Source organism: Pelobates fuscus, chromosome 10 (genome assembly GCF_036172605.1).
Source record: "Pelobates fuscus isolate aPelFus1 chromosome 10, aPelFus1.pri, whole genome shotgun sequence".
In the NCBI taxonomy this organism is placed as follows: Eukaryota; Metazoa; Chordata; class Amphibia; order Anura; family Pelobatidae; genus Pelobates; species Pelobates fuscus.
The window spans coordinates 74,497,779-74,514,690 of record NC_086326.1 but is presented as its reverse complement, the minus strand read 5'-3'; the positions used below and the strand labels follow the sequence as shown (position 1 = coordinate 74,514,690).

The window sequence follows — 16,912 nt, the reverse complement described above, 5'->3', positions numbered from 1 at the left end:
AACAAAATATTTTGTTAAATAGCACAAGCCTTTATTCATTAATTAAATAAGAATTTAGTTTTTTTTACAAGTTATATCACTGTATGAGTATTAACTTTGAAACATTTCCACATAGCATGGTGTTTGCTATTTAGCTGCAAAAGCCAAGCTGGGCTGCCTAAAATAGATTTCCTGACCGTAGCAAATATTCACCGACATCTAAACACTTTGTTAAAGGAACACTGCAAACATGTAAAATAATTCCGCTTGCTGATGTGTTTTATGTGTGAAGAGAATGTCCTCTTTCTTTCATTTAAAACCCCCCCACCAATTTAACTTGAAATCACTAATTTTATAAACGAACCTTATAACACCCCCTGGTTGTCAGGCAGCTGGTCCTCTTTTTTTTCCTGGTTTGGGTAGCTCAGTGGAGCTAAACACAAGAGGCTGCAATTGCCCAGATTTTGTAAAGACTACTCAATGAGTTATGATAGGTCTGTGATTGGACAGACACAGATAGTCTGTAATGGGTAGGAAGAGAAGAGCTTGCAGTAGCTGCAGATGCTAGTAAGTTTAAAAGTACTTCACTTTTATTTTTAATTGGAGCTTTCCTTTAATAAATATATATCTATACATGTATCTTTATTTACATACTATACTACTTTGCAACAGTGGACATACTAATGCTACCCGTATTGCTTTCAGATAGAATATTGGATGCATTATTGTTGCTTATGAGCACAAGTGGCTGAAGCTGATAGCAGGTACATTCCAGGCTGTTTTAAATGTTCAACTTAATGTTACGGATCTGCCCATGAGGTAAAGGGACATTCCATGGGAGTTACAAGATACATGTCTGTACTCCACCTCGTAATGATGTTCACCATGTTGACATTTTGACTAAAACTCATGTGCCACTGGCTCTTAGAGGAGCTTAGAAGCCACCTGTCCACAGACTATGGGCCCAGTCCCAAAAAGCCCTTGGGAATCAAAAAGGGTTATTATCACTTTTGGGAAGGGGGACTTCAAGAGTGGTCTGACTTTTTGGGGCTGGTTCCTTAACTAACTCAGCCACAGATTGGAGATCTGGTACTTGGTAAGAAATATATGATGGACACCTCTGTGCCCCTGACTTGTGAAGGGGCTTGGAAGCCATCCTCCTATCCACAGAAATATGGGCCCAGTACCAGGAGCTATTAAAGCGGCATGTGCGAGAGTACAGGAGTGACGTCGGCGCAGAGGAGGACCACACCGCACCATTACATTTCTGATGGTGTGGAAATACAAAGAAAACATTGAATATTATATATCTGCTGTGGTGGGCAAAGTTGTCAGCTGTATATGCTAAAGGTACTAGCAGTGGTCATTAGTGATCATAATCTATAATTTTTAACCGAAATATGCAGATGTGCTTCTGTGTATTTGGACATATGACCCTTACTGTATGCCTAGCAGATTTTGCATGCATCTAAATCACAATGCTATATTTGTATCATTACAAACAGTTACCAGAAGACTGGAAAGGGTTGTCTACCCCATATCAACAGCATTATTCCGTTTTTTTTTTCTTCTTTCTGTATTTAAAGCGGCAGTACAAGCACCATAACCACTGCACCACTAACCACTCATTTAAGTGGTTATGGTGCTGTTAGTCTATGGCTTTCAGACTGTTTTGAAGGATTCTGTGACGGTTCTGACTGCAGATGGGACAGACATAATATGTATTCAAAACCGTGATCCCAAGGTGATCTGCCTTGGGAGACATGCGTTAGGGGGTGACAAAGAGCAGTCCTTTCCACCAGACTCAGTTATTTTATTGGGCAGAGCAGGTACTAAAATAGGTGACCATGCAGGAGGTGTCTGTCCTGAAGCTATTATTGCAATGTGGAGCAGACAGTGGAAGATCATGGCTTATTGGCTGCACAGTTCCCTCACATAACAACCACCAAGTACCACAGTTCTACAGCTGGCTCCCAGACCCGGAATGCCTGGCGGTCGACGCTTTCACCCAACACTGGCCAGCACAAGGGGCTTATGCCTTTCCCCCATTCGCCATGATCACGAGGGTTCTCCACCACATCCGGAGACGAGTAATGAGACTAACCCTCCTGACACCTCTCTGGCAGAGCCAACCCTGGTTCCCATACCTTCTCGAATTGTCTTGCCAGGACCGGATTCTACTGCCGAACGACGACAACTTACTCAGGTACCCAGCAGGGAACCCACACCCGATGCTGTTGGACGGACGCCTATCCTTGGTAGCCTGGATTCTTTCAGGGGAGCATGGTGTACCAGTGACTTATCGTCAACAACTAAGGACCTCCTATGGGACTCCTGGGCCCCGGGAACATGAAAGAGTTACTTATCCGCATGGCTATCTTGGACCAGTTGGTGCATGGGACAGGACCTGGATCTCTTTACAGCCCCTGTTTCAGATATCATGAATTTCCTCTCGTCAATCTTCGAAGAAGGCAAATCATATTGCACCATCAACGTTATCAGATTGGCTATCTCGGCAGCCCATGTGCTGTCCCATGGAAGAGCGGTCGGACAGGACCCTCTGATATGTCGACTACTACAGGGCATCAAATTAAGACGACCCCCAACACCTATGGGATGTGGATGTCGTCCTCCGTTTCCCGAGTGACTGGCCCCTTAACAAACTATTATACAATCTGATTGGTTCTTTCTTTTAACATTTTTTTCTTTGCTGCTATGGAGTTAGTAAAGAAAGTTTATGCAAAATACTTGCCTCCTGTAATTATTAAAATTAAGATTATTAGAACACTGCGCTAACATAATCTTCAATTGCTGCTGTGTGATGGCTGCAGGCTCCAGCTCTTGCCTCACCCCTCCCTGGCCCAAGGTAAGCCTCAGGAAGGGGGGATACATTTTTTGTTTTGTTTTTTTAATCCAATTTTTTTTTACTTTTTTGCAGCCCCCCCTTTCTCCAGCTCCTGTCCCCCCCCTGTTCTCCAGCTCCTGTGTCCTCCCCTCTCCAGCTCTTGCCCCCCTCTCCAGCTCCTGCTGCCCTTTCCAGCTCCTGTCCCACCCCCTCTTTAGCTCATGCCCCCCCCTTTAGCTCATGCCCCCCCTCTACAGCTCGTGCCCCCGCTCTACAGCTTCTGTGCCTTCCGCTCCCTCTCTCCAGCTCCTGTACCACCCCCTCATCTCCAGCTCCTGTCCCACCATCTCCAGCTCCTGCCCCCACTTCCAGCTCCTGCCCCCCCCACTCCCTACAGCCCCTGTGTCACCCATTCTCAGGGCCTACATCCCTCACCACAGCCCCTGCCCATGAAGCCCATGTAACCTGATTTGCCCCCACCACAGCCCCTGTCTACCCCTCTCAGCCCCTTGGGGGAAGAAAAAGACACACAAAGTGGCTAAGATACACAAGGAAGGTTGTAAGAGACACACAAGAGGGTGTAAGACATACATTTCTACATACATTTCTGCTCTGGATGCCAAATAACCTTGATGCATCTCTGATCCAAAGGCAGACATTTTACCGAGGAAGTAAAATAGCTCACAAAAATATATAACTTTTATAGTTACTTTTGTCTTCTCCTATGCTTGTCACTTTCAGAAGTACAGGGAAACTAAATGAGGGAGTTTATAAGAAAAACTTCCTTTCTGGTTAACACCTTGATGTCATTTACGAGCTATCTAATGTGCACAAACTGTTGCAAAGTATTGCATTGGATTTCACAAACATATACCGTACTTGTTTTGTCACTTCTTTTATTAGATATAGGTGTTTATGCAACTAACGTAATCCTAAGAACGTAGCCAACAAAACATAAAGTTACAGAAGACAGACAGATACTACTATGTATAAAGTGTTAGAAAATTAGACATTTAAAAAAAATAGTCAAAGTAAAATATGTAGCTGACTTGGACATTTTTAGACTTTATCTATTTTGGCTTAAAAAATTAAAATCTAAATGTTACTTTGTAAGATCGTTCACTGGAATGTTAGATATTATCAGACTTACATAATATTATTGTATTTATATATAATACATCCATGTTTAAATTAAAAAAAAAATATATATATATATATATATATATATTGTGTGATGTGCAATCTCAGAGTATTAGTCTTTTATAGTTGGTTTATTTTCATTTATTCTTATTGTTAAAATATCCTGCCTGAAACAATGAATGAGTAGGTAAAGTTTTCCTATTTGATCTAGAATTTGCACTTCTAATGTCAAAACTACGTCCCTCCAAGTTTAGGTACGTATATTACCTTTACCTGCCATGAGGTTGTATTGTGTCTATTGGGTTATTTACTAACCACCAAACATTTGAGAATAGAAAACAAAACTTATATAGTCAAATAGGGTGCAATCTTAAATAAGTGTTCTATAGTGCAGCCTAAAAGACAGAACCCCCTCTTAAAGTTCTACAAATACGATATATAAAAATTGGTATACAATGCATATACAAGTAGTAATATACAATGTATGACCAAAAATAGTTTGTTATCAAATAGTGCAATCACACCTTATAGTGAAGGGTGTCTATAATAATAATAAATCTGTTTTCTGGAGCGGATATGATGGTATAACAGATATCCAAATGTTGGTACTCTGCATTTTGGTAACAGAAAAAACAGAAAAAGAGGGGGAAAAAACAAAGGGGAACTTATAGTGTAGTAAGCTCCGTACTGTGCACCAGGCAGTCGGCACAGAGAAAGCATACAGAGAAGAAGTTAAATGAAAAATCAGGGAAGATTTTTTAAAGTGGACTTAAAAAATGGTTTAATGTACAAAAAGTGGAGCAGTCACCATGGAAACCAGTGGAACCAGCAGGCACATTCCATTGGTAACTCCTCCCACTTTATATTTTTGCACTACTTTTTAGACCAGAATGCTTTGATAGGTCCCCCCCCATTATATCAAGCAGTTCAGCTGTAAGATACTGTTGCTCATAAGCTGTTGCATAAAAGGGGATTACAAGTATGCCTCTTCTGAGGCCTGTCAGAAAAAGCAATATGACCAATTTCAATAACTATGTTGATAATTTTGTATTATAATAGCACATCTTTTCACTCAACTTAAAGGGTTACTCAATTTCAGTGATTTGAAGTTGCCTGGAGTAACCTGAAACACTGCACATATCAAGTTTAACAGTCATGGCCTGTCATAAGCTGGGCTGGTTAAATGTAAATGCAAAATTGTTTGCACAGTGTGCGATTCATTGTCTGTGAACAGTCAGCTGACACTGTCTGCCAATGAATGGCAACCCGATAGGCTTCTGTAGACATAGCAACAGAGGACATTGGAGCCTGGTAGCAATCCAGGTAAGCTTACTAAACGGTTTGCTCCATTACCAGCGAACTAGACAGGATACTCCTGGCATCATAACCACTACAGTGGGCTGTAGTGGATGCAATGTTTGGAGTAACCCAGCCATCAATAAGAGGCATTGTAACATGTAAGAAAGCACTTTTTAAATGTCTGTCAAGTGAAGAAAATCAATCTTTAAAATAAATTTATTTTAAACCATTTCTCGTTTAATTAGGCACTCATATATATATATATATATATATATATATATATATATATATATATATAGGCTTTGATCAAGTTTTTGTAGCAAATATACTCACATATATCATCCATTTCAAGCTGAGGTAACAAGGTGGCCATAGATTCATACAGTTCACCAGGATTAAGGGAACATTTCATCAACAGATCAGTTGAGGAATTGGCCATGCACTCATATGTAGTATTGTTTTCATCCTCGTCGCCGCTAGGCATCAGCTGTTCTTTAATGTGAGTTCTTAACATGTCAGCTGTTTCCTATAAGAAATACAACAATATGATAGGGTCACTGTACAGTGGTTAAACTAACATAGAGATGGCCCTGGTGCAAGAATTGTTTTGTGTGTGTGTCTCCCCGCCCCCCCATACCTACCTCCCCCTCCCCCCCACTGTGCCAGCTGGGATCTACCACTTGTCTATATTTACAGAGTTGTATTTAGCACTGAACAGCGTTTGTGTCTTGGAATGTAAGCATGTTTTTGTATGGAAAATATGTGAGTGTGAATGTAGGGACATAATTCTATGCAGTGTTGGCATTTGAAAGGGGGCATGCATTTATATCTATATCTAGTGTTGATTTTTGAAAGCAGGGTGTGTTTATAAATAATGTCACACAGATACACACAATGACACACATGCAGATACACAGGTATACAGATACAAACACTGACACACATACTGATATACATATTAACAACATAGTTGTTAAACAGACACATATACACACACACTGATAAACAAGCAGACACGCATGCTGGTCAAAATTTACAACCCTTTATCCACCCTCCAGTTTCCTACCTTTTGGGTTTAAGAGGATGGCTTCCTTTTTCTTTCATAAGCTTTTCCAACAATCTTCTTTAAATCCTAAAAACCTCACTTCCTCATAGCTCCCTATCCCTCCCACGTTTAGACTCATTATTCCTCCTCCAGTTACTCACAACTAACTCTATTTTTCTTATCTATCACCTTACACCTTGCCTTCCAGCACTCTCCATTTCCATATTTTCAATTTAGTTTCCATTATGTGTATGGTATTTACACCTCTATCCCTACATTTATCAAGTGCTCAATATGATAGTGGAAATATTCGATAATAGGAAATCCGAAAAAAAGAGAATTAGCTGAAACATCTTACCACATATTCATCAATAAATTGTCGGAGGTCTTTGTAGCCATAATTTTCTGCAATCTTGTTTGGGTAGTCACCATTCTTATTTGCCACACTATAGGCCTGCAGGGCTCCAGGACATGTAAGCAGAAGTGCCGTTAAGTTTTTCAATCCATATTTTGCAGAGAAATGTAGAAGCGTTGGTAATTCTTCATCTCTTTGGTCTATGAAATAAAAAAAAATCCCTATTTTAGCAAATGAGTTAAATAACTTTCCCAGAGAAGGGTGGCACTACGGTCTGAGTCCCTCAAATGTAGGATATGGATATTCTGGAATTACACATGTATATTGATGTGCATTTTAAAGCGCCTTTACCATGTCCAGCAAGTTGAAATGTATTTTTGGCAAACACAAAAGTCCAGACTCTTTCCTAGTGGAAACAACAGGTCCACTGCTGGAACCACGATCAGTAGTGCCAAAAAATACTCTATGCATTGTCATTAATTCTTGGACAAAGCGGTAAATGTTCATTTAGGTAGATATATCATCTGGTTGAAGTAGGGGCTTATGTGTCCATCACTTGTGAATAAAGACTAAGATTGACCTTAGATGCACTAATCACAACCCCAATGGCAAACCTTGTGGCTCAATTTTGAATGATGGGATAAAAGGTATGTTTATTAATGTTATGCTTTCACTCATACAAATGTTGAGCCCAGAGAATCATATTTTGATATCAATATCCCTTTATTTATATTAGGTTACAACACAATGATACTAAAAGTTTTGAACTATATATACAGTTGCAAGAAAAAGTATGTGAACCCTTTGGAATGATATGGATTTCTGCACAAATTGGTCATAAAATGTGATCTGATCATCATCTAAGTCACAATAATAGACAATCACAGTCTGCTTAAACTAATAACACACAAAGAATGAAATGTTGCCATGTTTTTATTAAACACACTGTAAACATTCACAGTGCAGGTGGAAAAAGTATGTGAACCCTTGGATTTAATAACTGGTTGAACCTCCTTTGGCAGCAATAACTTCAACCAAACGTTTACTGTAGTTGCAGATCAGACGTGCACAACGGTCAGGAGTAATTCTTGACCATTCCTCTTTACAGAACTGTTTCAGTTCAGCAATATTCTTGGGATGTCTGGTGTGAATCGCTTTCTTGAGGTCATGCCACAGCATCTCAATCGGGTTGAGGTCAGGACTCTAACCGGGCCACTTCAGAAGGCGTATTTTTTCTGTCTAAGCCATTCTATTGTTGATTTACTTCTATGCTTTGGGTCATTGTCCTGTTGCAACACCCATCTTTTGTTGAGCTTCAGCTGGTAGACAGATGGCCATAAGTTCTCCTGCAAAATGTTTTGATAAACTTGGGAATTCATTTTTCCTTCGATGATAGCAATCCATCCAGGCCCTGAAGCAGCAAAGCAGCCCCAAACCATGATGCACCCACCACCATACTTCACAGTTGGGATGAGGTTTTGATGTTGGTGTGCTGTGCCTCTTTTTCGCCACACATAGTGTTGTGTGTTTCTTCCAAACAACTCAACTTTGGTTTCATCTGTCCACAGAATATTTTGCCAGTACTGCTGTGGAACATCCAGGAGCTCTTGTGCAAACTGTAAATTTGCAGCAATGTTTTGTTTGGACAGCAGTGGCTTCCTCTGTGGTATCCTCCCATGAAATCCATTCTTGTTTAGTGTTTTACGTATTGTAGATTCGCTAACAGGGATGTTAGCATTTGCCAGTGACTTTTGTAAGTCTTTAGCTGACACTCTAGGATTCTTCTTCACCTCATTGAGCAGTCTGCCTTGTGCTCTTGCAGTCATCTTTACAGGACGGTCACTCCTAAGTAGAGTAGCAGCAGTGCTGAACTTTCTCCATTTATAGACAATTTGTCTTACCGTGGACTGATGAACAGCAAGGAGATACTTTTATAACCGTTTCCAGCTTTATGCAAGTCAACAATTTTTAATCGTAGGTCAATGCTTCAGGCAATGCTTTTTGTGAAAAGCAAACCCAGAACTGGTGTGTGTTTTTTATAGGGCAGAGCAGCTGTAACCAACACCTCCAATCTCATCTCATTGATTGAACTCCAGTTGGCTGACATCTCACTCCAATTAGCTCTTTGAGATGTCATTAGTCTAGGGGTTCACATACTTTTTCCACCTGCACTGTGAATGTTTACATGGTGTGTTCAATAAAAACATGGCAACATTTCGTTCTTTGTGTGTTATTAGTTTAAGCAGACTGTGATATTCGATTGATGATCAGATCACATTTTATGACCAATTTGTGCAGAAATCCATATCATTCCAAAGGGTTCACATACTTTTTCTTGCAACTGTATTGTACTCATTTTTATTTTCTTTGCAATTTGCAATGACTCAAGTGTTCAATCCAGGAAACCGGTAGTAACACACAGATGATGCAACTAGTAATACCTGTATTCTTCCCATACAGCTGACTTCCTCTCTTCCAAGCAGTACTTCAAAAGATTCAGATGAGACTAAGATGTTTGGTTTTTTTTTTTGGTTGGTTGTTTTTTACAGTAAAATTGTATAATAACTTTGGGGGGGAAAATTAAGTAGGCTTTTACTAAAGATCCCTCAAGAATGGCATAATTAGGTTAAATCCTGATATTCGCAATTGACCACCAAGATATTATTTTTCATGCATCTTTCTTGTTAGTAGGCACATAGGCTGATTATGCAAAAAATTCCTTATAACGTCATGAGTCTGCAATTCACCGCTGCCTGTATAGGAACTCATGCAAGTCAGACAGACTTATAATTGGTTTTCAATTAGGAATTTAACTTTGATTAAAAACAGCCATTAACAGATCTACTTTCTTTAAAAAAAAATAATTAAAAAATGTCCCGACGTTGGCTTGTTTTACCACTTGGAGTCCCTTATAATGACTTACTTGCACTTAGATTATCTTCTTCTATTTGGTTTATTCCAAAGAGGTGTAGTCCACTGGCTGGAATATTGTTTTTTAAAGATTCAGTCAGTAGCTTGTCAAGTGTTTCTGTGTTATAAGGTACAATTTTGAAAGCCTGAAGAAATTAAGAGAATAATATCAGAATTGTTTACTAAACCAGAAAAAGAACAAAAAAATAGCACATTTTAAACCAAAATATCAAAGCTTGAATGAAATAGCATTTTCAAAAAGCATCTAGAAAATGTCTCCATTTGTTTTTAAAAATAACCTTTAAAATTATTCATGGAAAAAAATGCAATGATGGCAAATCATACAATATTTAAAAAAAAAACAAAAAAAACAAAGACTCTGTTTTATGTTGTCTTACCTGACACATGAATTCAACAGGGTTTGTTGCACTGAGTAGAAGGTTGCTAATTTCTTCCATGTCGGTGAAATAAGTGATTTTGGATTCACATACTAATAGGTCACCAGATAAAACCTTTAAATATACCTGTCCAGATGGTAAATCTGTACAAAGAAGGAACCACAAACTTTAAATTCAGCTACAAGGAAAAAAAAACATTCTTTTTGAGATAGTTAAAATGATCTTAATATTTCAAAATATTGCGCTCTTCTGGAGCTCAGTTGGCCGTTATAGAGAAATTATCATTATTACCTTGTTTCCATTTAAAATAAAACATTGGTTAAATGATTTAAAATAATTTTAGATTAATATTCTAAGGCTTGTGACTTCCATTCATCTGGAACGGTCTGTAATTTTGTATCAGTTTTGTCAGGTTGTGAGTGTTTGCTCAATCATTATACTAGTGAACATTTCATGGATGGAAGTCAAAGTAATTTCCTAAGCTGTACATTTTTGGAGTGCACCAAAAGTAAATGAATTGTAACTTATCTGTAACTCAGTATACTTTGCCCACCTTTGCTAAACTCTGCTCACTTTGTGTTGTATCTCCTTATACACGCTGTCTGACGGGGCAGACTGAGCAGTTGGGCAAATAGGTCATGGCAAGTGTTCATCAGTGATATGCTAGCTGGATAGTTCAGTGTGTGCATGGCTTACAGTAAGAGACATCTAATATTATTAAACAGTCATGGGAAAAACAAAAGTACACCCTCTTTGAAATCTATGGTTTTACATATCAGGACATAATAACAATCATCTGTTCCTTAGCAGGTCTACAACCTCAGATAAACAACAACACATGACATATTACACCGTGTCATGATTTATTTAACAAAAATAAAGCCAAAATAGAGAAGCCATGTGTGAAAAAACAAGTACACCTTATAGGCCTGTAGAACCACCTTTAGCAGGAATAAGTTATTGTTTGTTTTTTGTATGGCTTTATCAGTCTCTCACATTATTGTGGAGGAAATATACATTTTGAAATGTAAAAAAAAATTATTATTTTTTTTTATTCAAACTACCCGGTAAACCAAATATTACTAAGCTTTCTTCAGTTTACTTAAAAAAACGATGCTTTGTGAAGACAATATACAAGATATCACTCATATTAATGAAGATATATCAAATATTACATACCAGGAGCATCCACAGATAATATATATTCATTTTCCAAAGTTGCTGGAAGTCTTGCTGAAGGTCCATTTATTGGGTTAAAATACACCTCGTTTTTAATCTGAGTGTCAAGTTTGCATTTAAATATTAAATACATTTGTGTTTTCTCCTGAAAAATTATTATATACAGAAATATTAGTATACATTGGAAATCATATATATATATATGTGTTAATGTGAACGTGTATTTAACAGCAAAGTAACAAATTGCATATTTAGTTTCCATTATTTTCTCACTGTGAATATAAGTGCAAACAGGGTACACTGTCATGACACTGTTAGAGAACTGTTTATTAACATTCTAAAAACTAAACCAATATTTACAAAGGCATCTATTTCAAGAGATAGCATCATGAACGTAATGGGAGCTGACATTTTCTATAGCCTTTTTTACAGCATGCTGTTGTCAGCAGTGGGAAGAATGGGCTGATGATGGTGAGTGTAGCTATACTGAGATATGTTTCCAATTGTGTGCAGACATAATACATGCATATACATGGATATACAATACAATAAACGCATAATGAGTTCTTCTAATTTCAATGACATAAGTAAGATACCAATTAGAAGAAGCTAGATGAAGCTATCTCTTTTTTTTAAAAAAAAAATAAAAAATTATTTCACACATTATTCATGGTTTTATGTGTCTATACAGTATTCAAAATGTGTCGGGATTTTAACGGTAATGCTAAGGTAAAAAATGGACTACTTTGTCTTATTTTATGAAACTTAATAAGGTTAGGTAAAATATTAATCAGGCCATTTTTATACAGTTTTCTTCCTATAGAGCTTTCATTATTGTTTTTATTTTTACATAGCTTCCAACATTGGGAGGTATGATATCTGGAAAGGTGGGTGGACCTAAGGGGGGGGCTTCGGCAGTGACACCACTAACTCATACAACTGGTGACACCCATAATGAAGGGGCCTGTCTGTCCAGTCCCTAACCTGCAGGACCTTGCAAAGAGCTCTGCTAAACTGCTTTCTGCAAGGTCCAAGGTCCCATGTACATCGCACGCACGTCTAATGATACGCTCGTGCTATGCTGCTGAGGGCAGTTCCATGGTATCACAAGATGGGGGACACCAGAGAACTAAATCAGGATGGTGGGACAGGACCCTTGTGGACAGTGTATCCTGCAATATTCTGCCAGCCCTTCATCTGACTGAGCATTCTAAAATACATACAGAGGTTAAGTGAATTTCAAATTTAAGGCCAGAATATTTGAACTGAAAGTATAGTTGACTTTAAGCATTTTTCCATTTCTGTTATTTTCACCATAAATTTGAAATTCACTTTGAAATCACCTTGAATCACCTTGAATCTAATGGATATCTGTCAGTGTATAATAACTGGAGAGTCATTGCAACTGCAAGCTATCACTTTTATTGGGTGTAGACAACCATATGTCCATACACATAAAAACCTAACTAGGACTGGTATTGATGGAACCTTTCCCATAAAACAAAGCCTTGGCCAGAAATCATTTCTTTATCTTTATTTTTTTTTTTCATTTTTTTTTTTAGCAAAGCCCCAGAGATAGAACTCAGCTCTTACAGCCCATTAATATTTAGTGTTATGTCCACAAGATTGTTGTTGGTACATGCTTTCCTATGCGACCGGCTGAATGCGCGCGCAGCTCTTGCCGCGCGTGCGCATTCAGCCGACGGGGCGGAGAGGAGGCGGAGAGGAGGAGGAGAGCTCCCCGCCCAGCGCTGGAAAAAGGTAAGTTTTAACCCTTTTCCCCTTTCCAGAGCCGGGCGGGAGGGGGACCCTGAGGGTGGGGGCACCCTCAGGGCACTCTAGTGCCAGGAAAACGAGTATGTTTTCCTGGCACTAGAGTGGTCCTTTAACCCCTTAAGGACACATGACATGTGTGACATGTCATGATTCCCTTTTATTTCAGAAGTTTGGTCCTTAAGGGGTTAAGGGGTTAAATACCTTTTTTTTTTTATAAACATCTTAAAGGGCCACTCCACTGCCTAAATAAAAAAATAAGCATAAATCATTGTTTAGTAGATATACCCCATATGAAAACATGTATCGAATAATGAATCTTTTTTTAATCAATTGGGGGTATATCTAAAAACAGTTTACAAAAGCTGCAGATCAGCAAGCTAAAGTTTCCCTTTAATGTTATTATTTTGCTTAACATCTTCACTGAAACTCCGTGTTTCAAAGCACTACTAATCTCTTGCAGACATTGTGTTCTAAATGACAGAAAATCAATTGGAATTTAGTTAAAACAAACCTTGCTGCCTACATTCCAGTAGTAATAAGGTAAAAGGTTTCCGTAATAGGAGCACAGACTACTGGCGGGTGAGCTGTGAAACAAGTTCAATGGAGGAATTTTATAAAAATGTGTATTTACTATATTTACTCACAATGCAAAAAACAGTATGTGAAAAATCCTGATTGATATATTTATGTTTTTCTAATGCGCATTAAAATTTTGACTTTGTATGTTTATAATATACATACACACATATATAAATTAAACACAGAACAGTTAGAAAATATAGTCAACAATGATTACAGGTGCATTCTGTATTGAGGTAGGTTGCCCTAGATCTCTTAAAGAATTTTAGATTGAATGAAAATGTTACTGTGTTTTTAAGGTTATTCCATAATTGCGGTGCTTTGTAAGAAAAGAGGATCGAGCCACTTTATGTTTGTATTTTTTTTGCTAACTTGAAGGTGGGAACAGCTGGGAAGAGCATACTACTGAAGTAGGGTGGGAGCTTTCCAGAAAAGCTCTTAAACACAAGTCTGGAAAGATGAAGGGTGCATTGGGATCCCAGCGATAGCCAGTTTAGCTCTTTGATCGTGTCACAATGGTGGGTCATGCAATTATTGTAGCACAAAGCCGCAGAACAAATTGTGCTATATTAGCGACTAGTACTCAAAATCAGTTTCATATTTAATTTGAGTAGTAATTCTTTTGACCTGCTCAACAAAAAATGGTAAGAGAAAGATTTACCACTGGCGAGAAAAAGCAGGAAAACTAGACATAGAACATGTGATAGTTAATTCAATTAAATATTTCATTTTACATTTACATCTTCAAAACATAATTCTATCATGATCTTTATTAATTATAGAGATAAAAAAAAGTTGTACAAACCCCGCAACGTATCCTCTCTGGCTGAATGGCTATTAAATTCCTCTGGATTTCTTCAGATGATGGTTGATGTGAAGATTCTATATGAATATCATAGATTGAAGAATCCACTTCGTTTTCAGCGTCTGTATCAGTGACAGAATCACATCCAGAATCTAAAATAAATGTGTGCATAGCATTTACATAAATAGAAGTCAGCAATTCCAATGACTTTAACTTTTATATAAGTACCTCGTTCATGGCACAAACGTGTATTCCTGACCCTATAGTGTTCAAATTACCATTTAGGTGGCTTTCCTCCTTTAAAAGGTAAGAAAACTTACTTTGTTGCCAGTGTCGCGTGAGTCCACCGGCGCTGGCCCTGCCCCTGATCTGTCTCCTCGGCTGACATCATCACAATTGATTATTTCAGCCAATCCAATGCTTTCCTATAGGAAAAGCATTGGATTGGCTGAGATTGTCAAGGAGGCAGGGCGAGGGTGAGGCCAAAAGCCAGTTTTGGCAATCAGCATCTCCTGATAGAGATGCATTGAATCAATGCATCACTATGGGGAAAGCTCAGTGTCTCCATGCTGAGCATGGAGATGCTGAATGTCTGTGCTGCAGGAAGCACCTCTAGTGGCCATCTGAGGAGTGGCCACCAGAGGTGTCCCTATAGAGCAATGTAAACACTAGTTTTTCTCTGAAATACATTAAGCTGTTGTTGGTCTGGTGGCTATTGTATCCGTTTAATCATACATATAGATATATATTTTATGTAATGTATAGGTAAAATATTGAATATAAATTGTATACAAATAAATATGACAATGATTGCATATTAAAAATGAAAACTATGAATAATGATACAGAGTTTCTGTCCAACCAATGTGGTTTTGGTGCTTGGGGACTTTGAGCTAGGCTGAATTTTAAATTGGGTTACCCTTTCTATCAAACAAAATAAGTTATTTTAAGTAGATATAATAAAAAGAATGGGGAGCTATAAAAAATACACTTTATAAACATATCTATTTCTCTACTAAAAGTGACATTCACAATAAAAAGAATGCTTGGCTTTGTGGCGAAACCGACCTCGCCACGTGTCCTTGGAGGGGGCTGCTTGCCCGCCTCTTGCCTGCTGACTATGGCCCCTGGGAGATTTGGCCCTTCAAGTACAATATTTGGGCATAATGGATTATGTATGACCTTACTGGCCCTTTAAGAACCATCTGGTGACATACTGTGGAGTTACTGGGTGACCACCATTTCATGTATCAGAGGCACATGGTGAGAACAATGGATGAAGCACATGGTGAGAACAATGGATGGCGGCCATTTTAACTCACAGACATTGTTGTGACTTTTCTACACGGTGCCATCTCGCCGGTATTTGGCACACAAAGACATCGTGCAGTCGTTTTAAACTATACAACAGGGGACACATTATACAGTAATTATTTTTTTATCTAATCTGTATATGTTCTGCGGAATCTGCATTAAACTGTATCTTCCAAACTACTGAATGGATCTGGGTGAATTTTGGATATGTGGTTCACCCAGATCCCCTGGTTCTGAGGATATACTGATATACTTTATATGGGGTTATTGCATGTTTTGGGGTCCCTATGATATGTTTTATAAAACTGTATTTCTCTGTCTGTCATAATTAGATTACCCATTGTGTTCAGTAATCATATCACAGGCAGAGGAGAGGATTTTGTGTGGGAGTGTCTGTGTGTATTGTACGGATTGATTGGTTGTTTTGTAAAACCCTGTGGGCTGTACTATGTTTGTGGATTGGGAATAAAAGAGACTGTATGTGCCAGTACAGTTAGTTCCTGTTTAACCCTCAAAGTGAAGTGTCGTCTCATTATTGGGGGAGGATTTATTGTATGCTGTTCCAGTTTGACTGCTAGGATTGAAAACCTATTCGTATGGTTCCTATTCAACTGTCTACAGCATTCTTATGCTTGAGAGGATTTATATGCCTCTCTGTGATTGTGGTGTCTGCCAGAGTGCTTGGAGTCCTCAGGAAACGCTAGGAGCATCCTTTAACGGAGGTATCCAGTCGGGGTGCCAGGCGATCCATTACAGGCTTCAATATTTTACAGTTCTTTTAGAGCTTCCTCAAGTTTACATGAGTGTTGCAGGAGTTACAGACTTGCAGTGGTCATGCTCTTGGTGGTACCGTCCTGACTTTAAGGGTCCTGCCCCACCGTCCTGATTTCCCATGTCCCATGGGCAGCACAGCATGAGTGAATCATTAGATGCACTCACACTATGCAGAAAGCAGTAGGACCATGCAGTGAGCTCTCCATCAGCTGTATTTTGGGGGCAGGCTGGAAGACTGTCAGCCAGCATGGCATGCTTGATGCCAGCAGTGGCGGATCCAGGGGGGGGGCAACGGGGCAATTGCCCCCCCCGAGATTCTCCCCTGCCGGCTAATGCAGGGCTGACATTGCCCAAGTGCCAGCCCTGCATTGTGCCTGCAGACCGGGGAGGGAGATCAGTGATCTCCCTCCCCGGTCTGCAGGCACATTACAGACAGCCGACCGGCAGGGGAGGGAGAGAGGACCCGGGAGCTGTTACCAGCAGCTCCTCCGGGTCCTCCTCTCGCGAGATTTGG

General features: G+C 39.1%; 1 protein-coding gene across 3 annotated transcripts in view; it reads right to left on the bottom strand.

The window, feature by feature from the left end:
• The window catches only part of PIK3AP1 (phosphoinositide-3-kinase adaptor protein 1), a 114,440-nt gene that overhangs the window by 43,664 nt on the left and 53,864 nt on the right, over window positions 1-16,912 (bottom strand). For 2 of the 3 annotated variants that reach the window (XM_063435220.1, XM_063435222.1), the window contains exons 3-8: window positions 14,311-14,462; window positions 11,151-11,295; window positions 9,972-10,114; window positions 9,587-9,719; window positions 6,667-6,863; window positions 5,597-5,789 (exon numbers count right to left, since the gene is read on the bottom strand). In XM_063435220.1, coding sequence (XP_063291290.1) covers window positions 5,597-5,789; window positions 6,667-6,863; window positions 9,587-9,719; window positions 9,972-10,114; window positions 11,151-11,295; window positions 14,311-14,462 — 963 coding nt within the window. The remainder of the gene's footprint in view (window positions 1-5,596; window positions 5,790-6,666; window positions 6,864-9,586; window positions 9,720-9,971; window positions 10,115-11,150; window positions 11,296-14,310; window positions 14,463-16,912) is intronic. The other variant, XM_063435221.1, reaches the window with a different exon arrangement.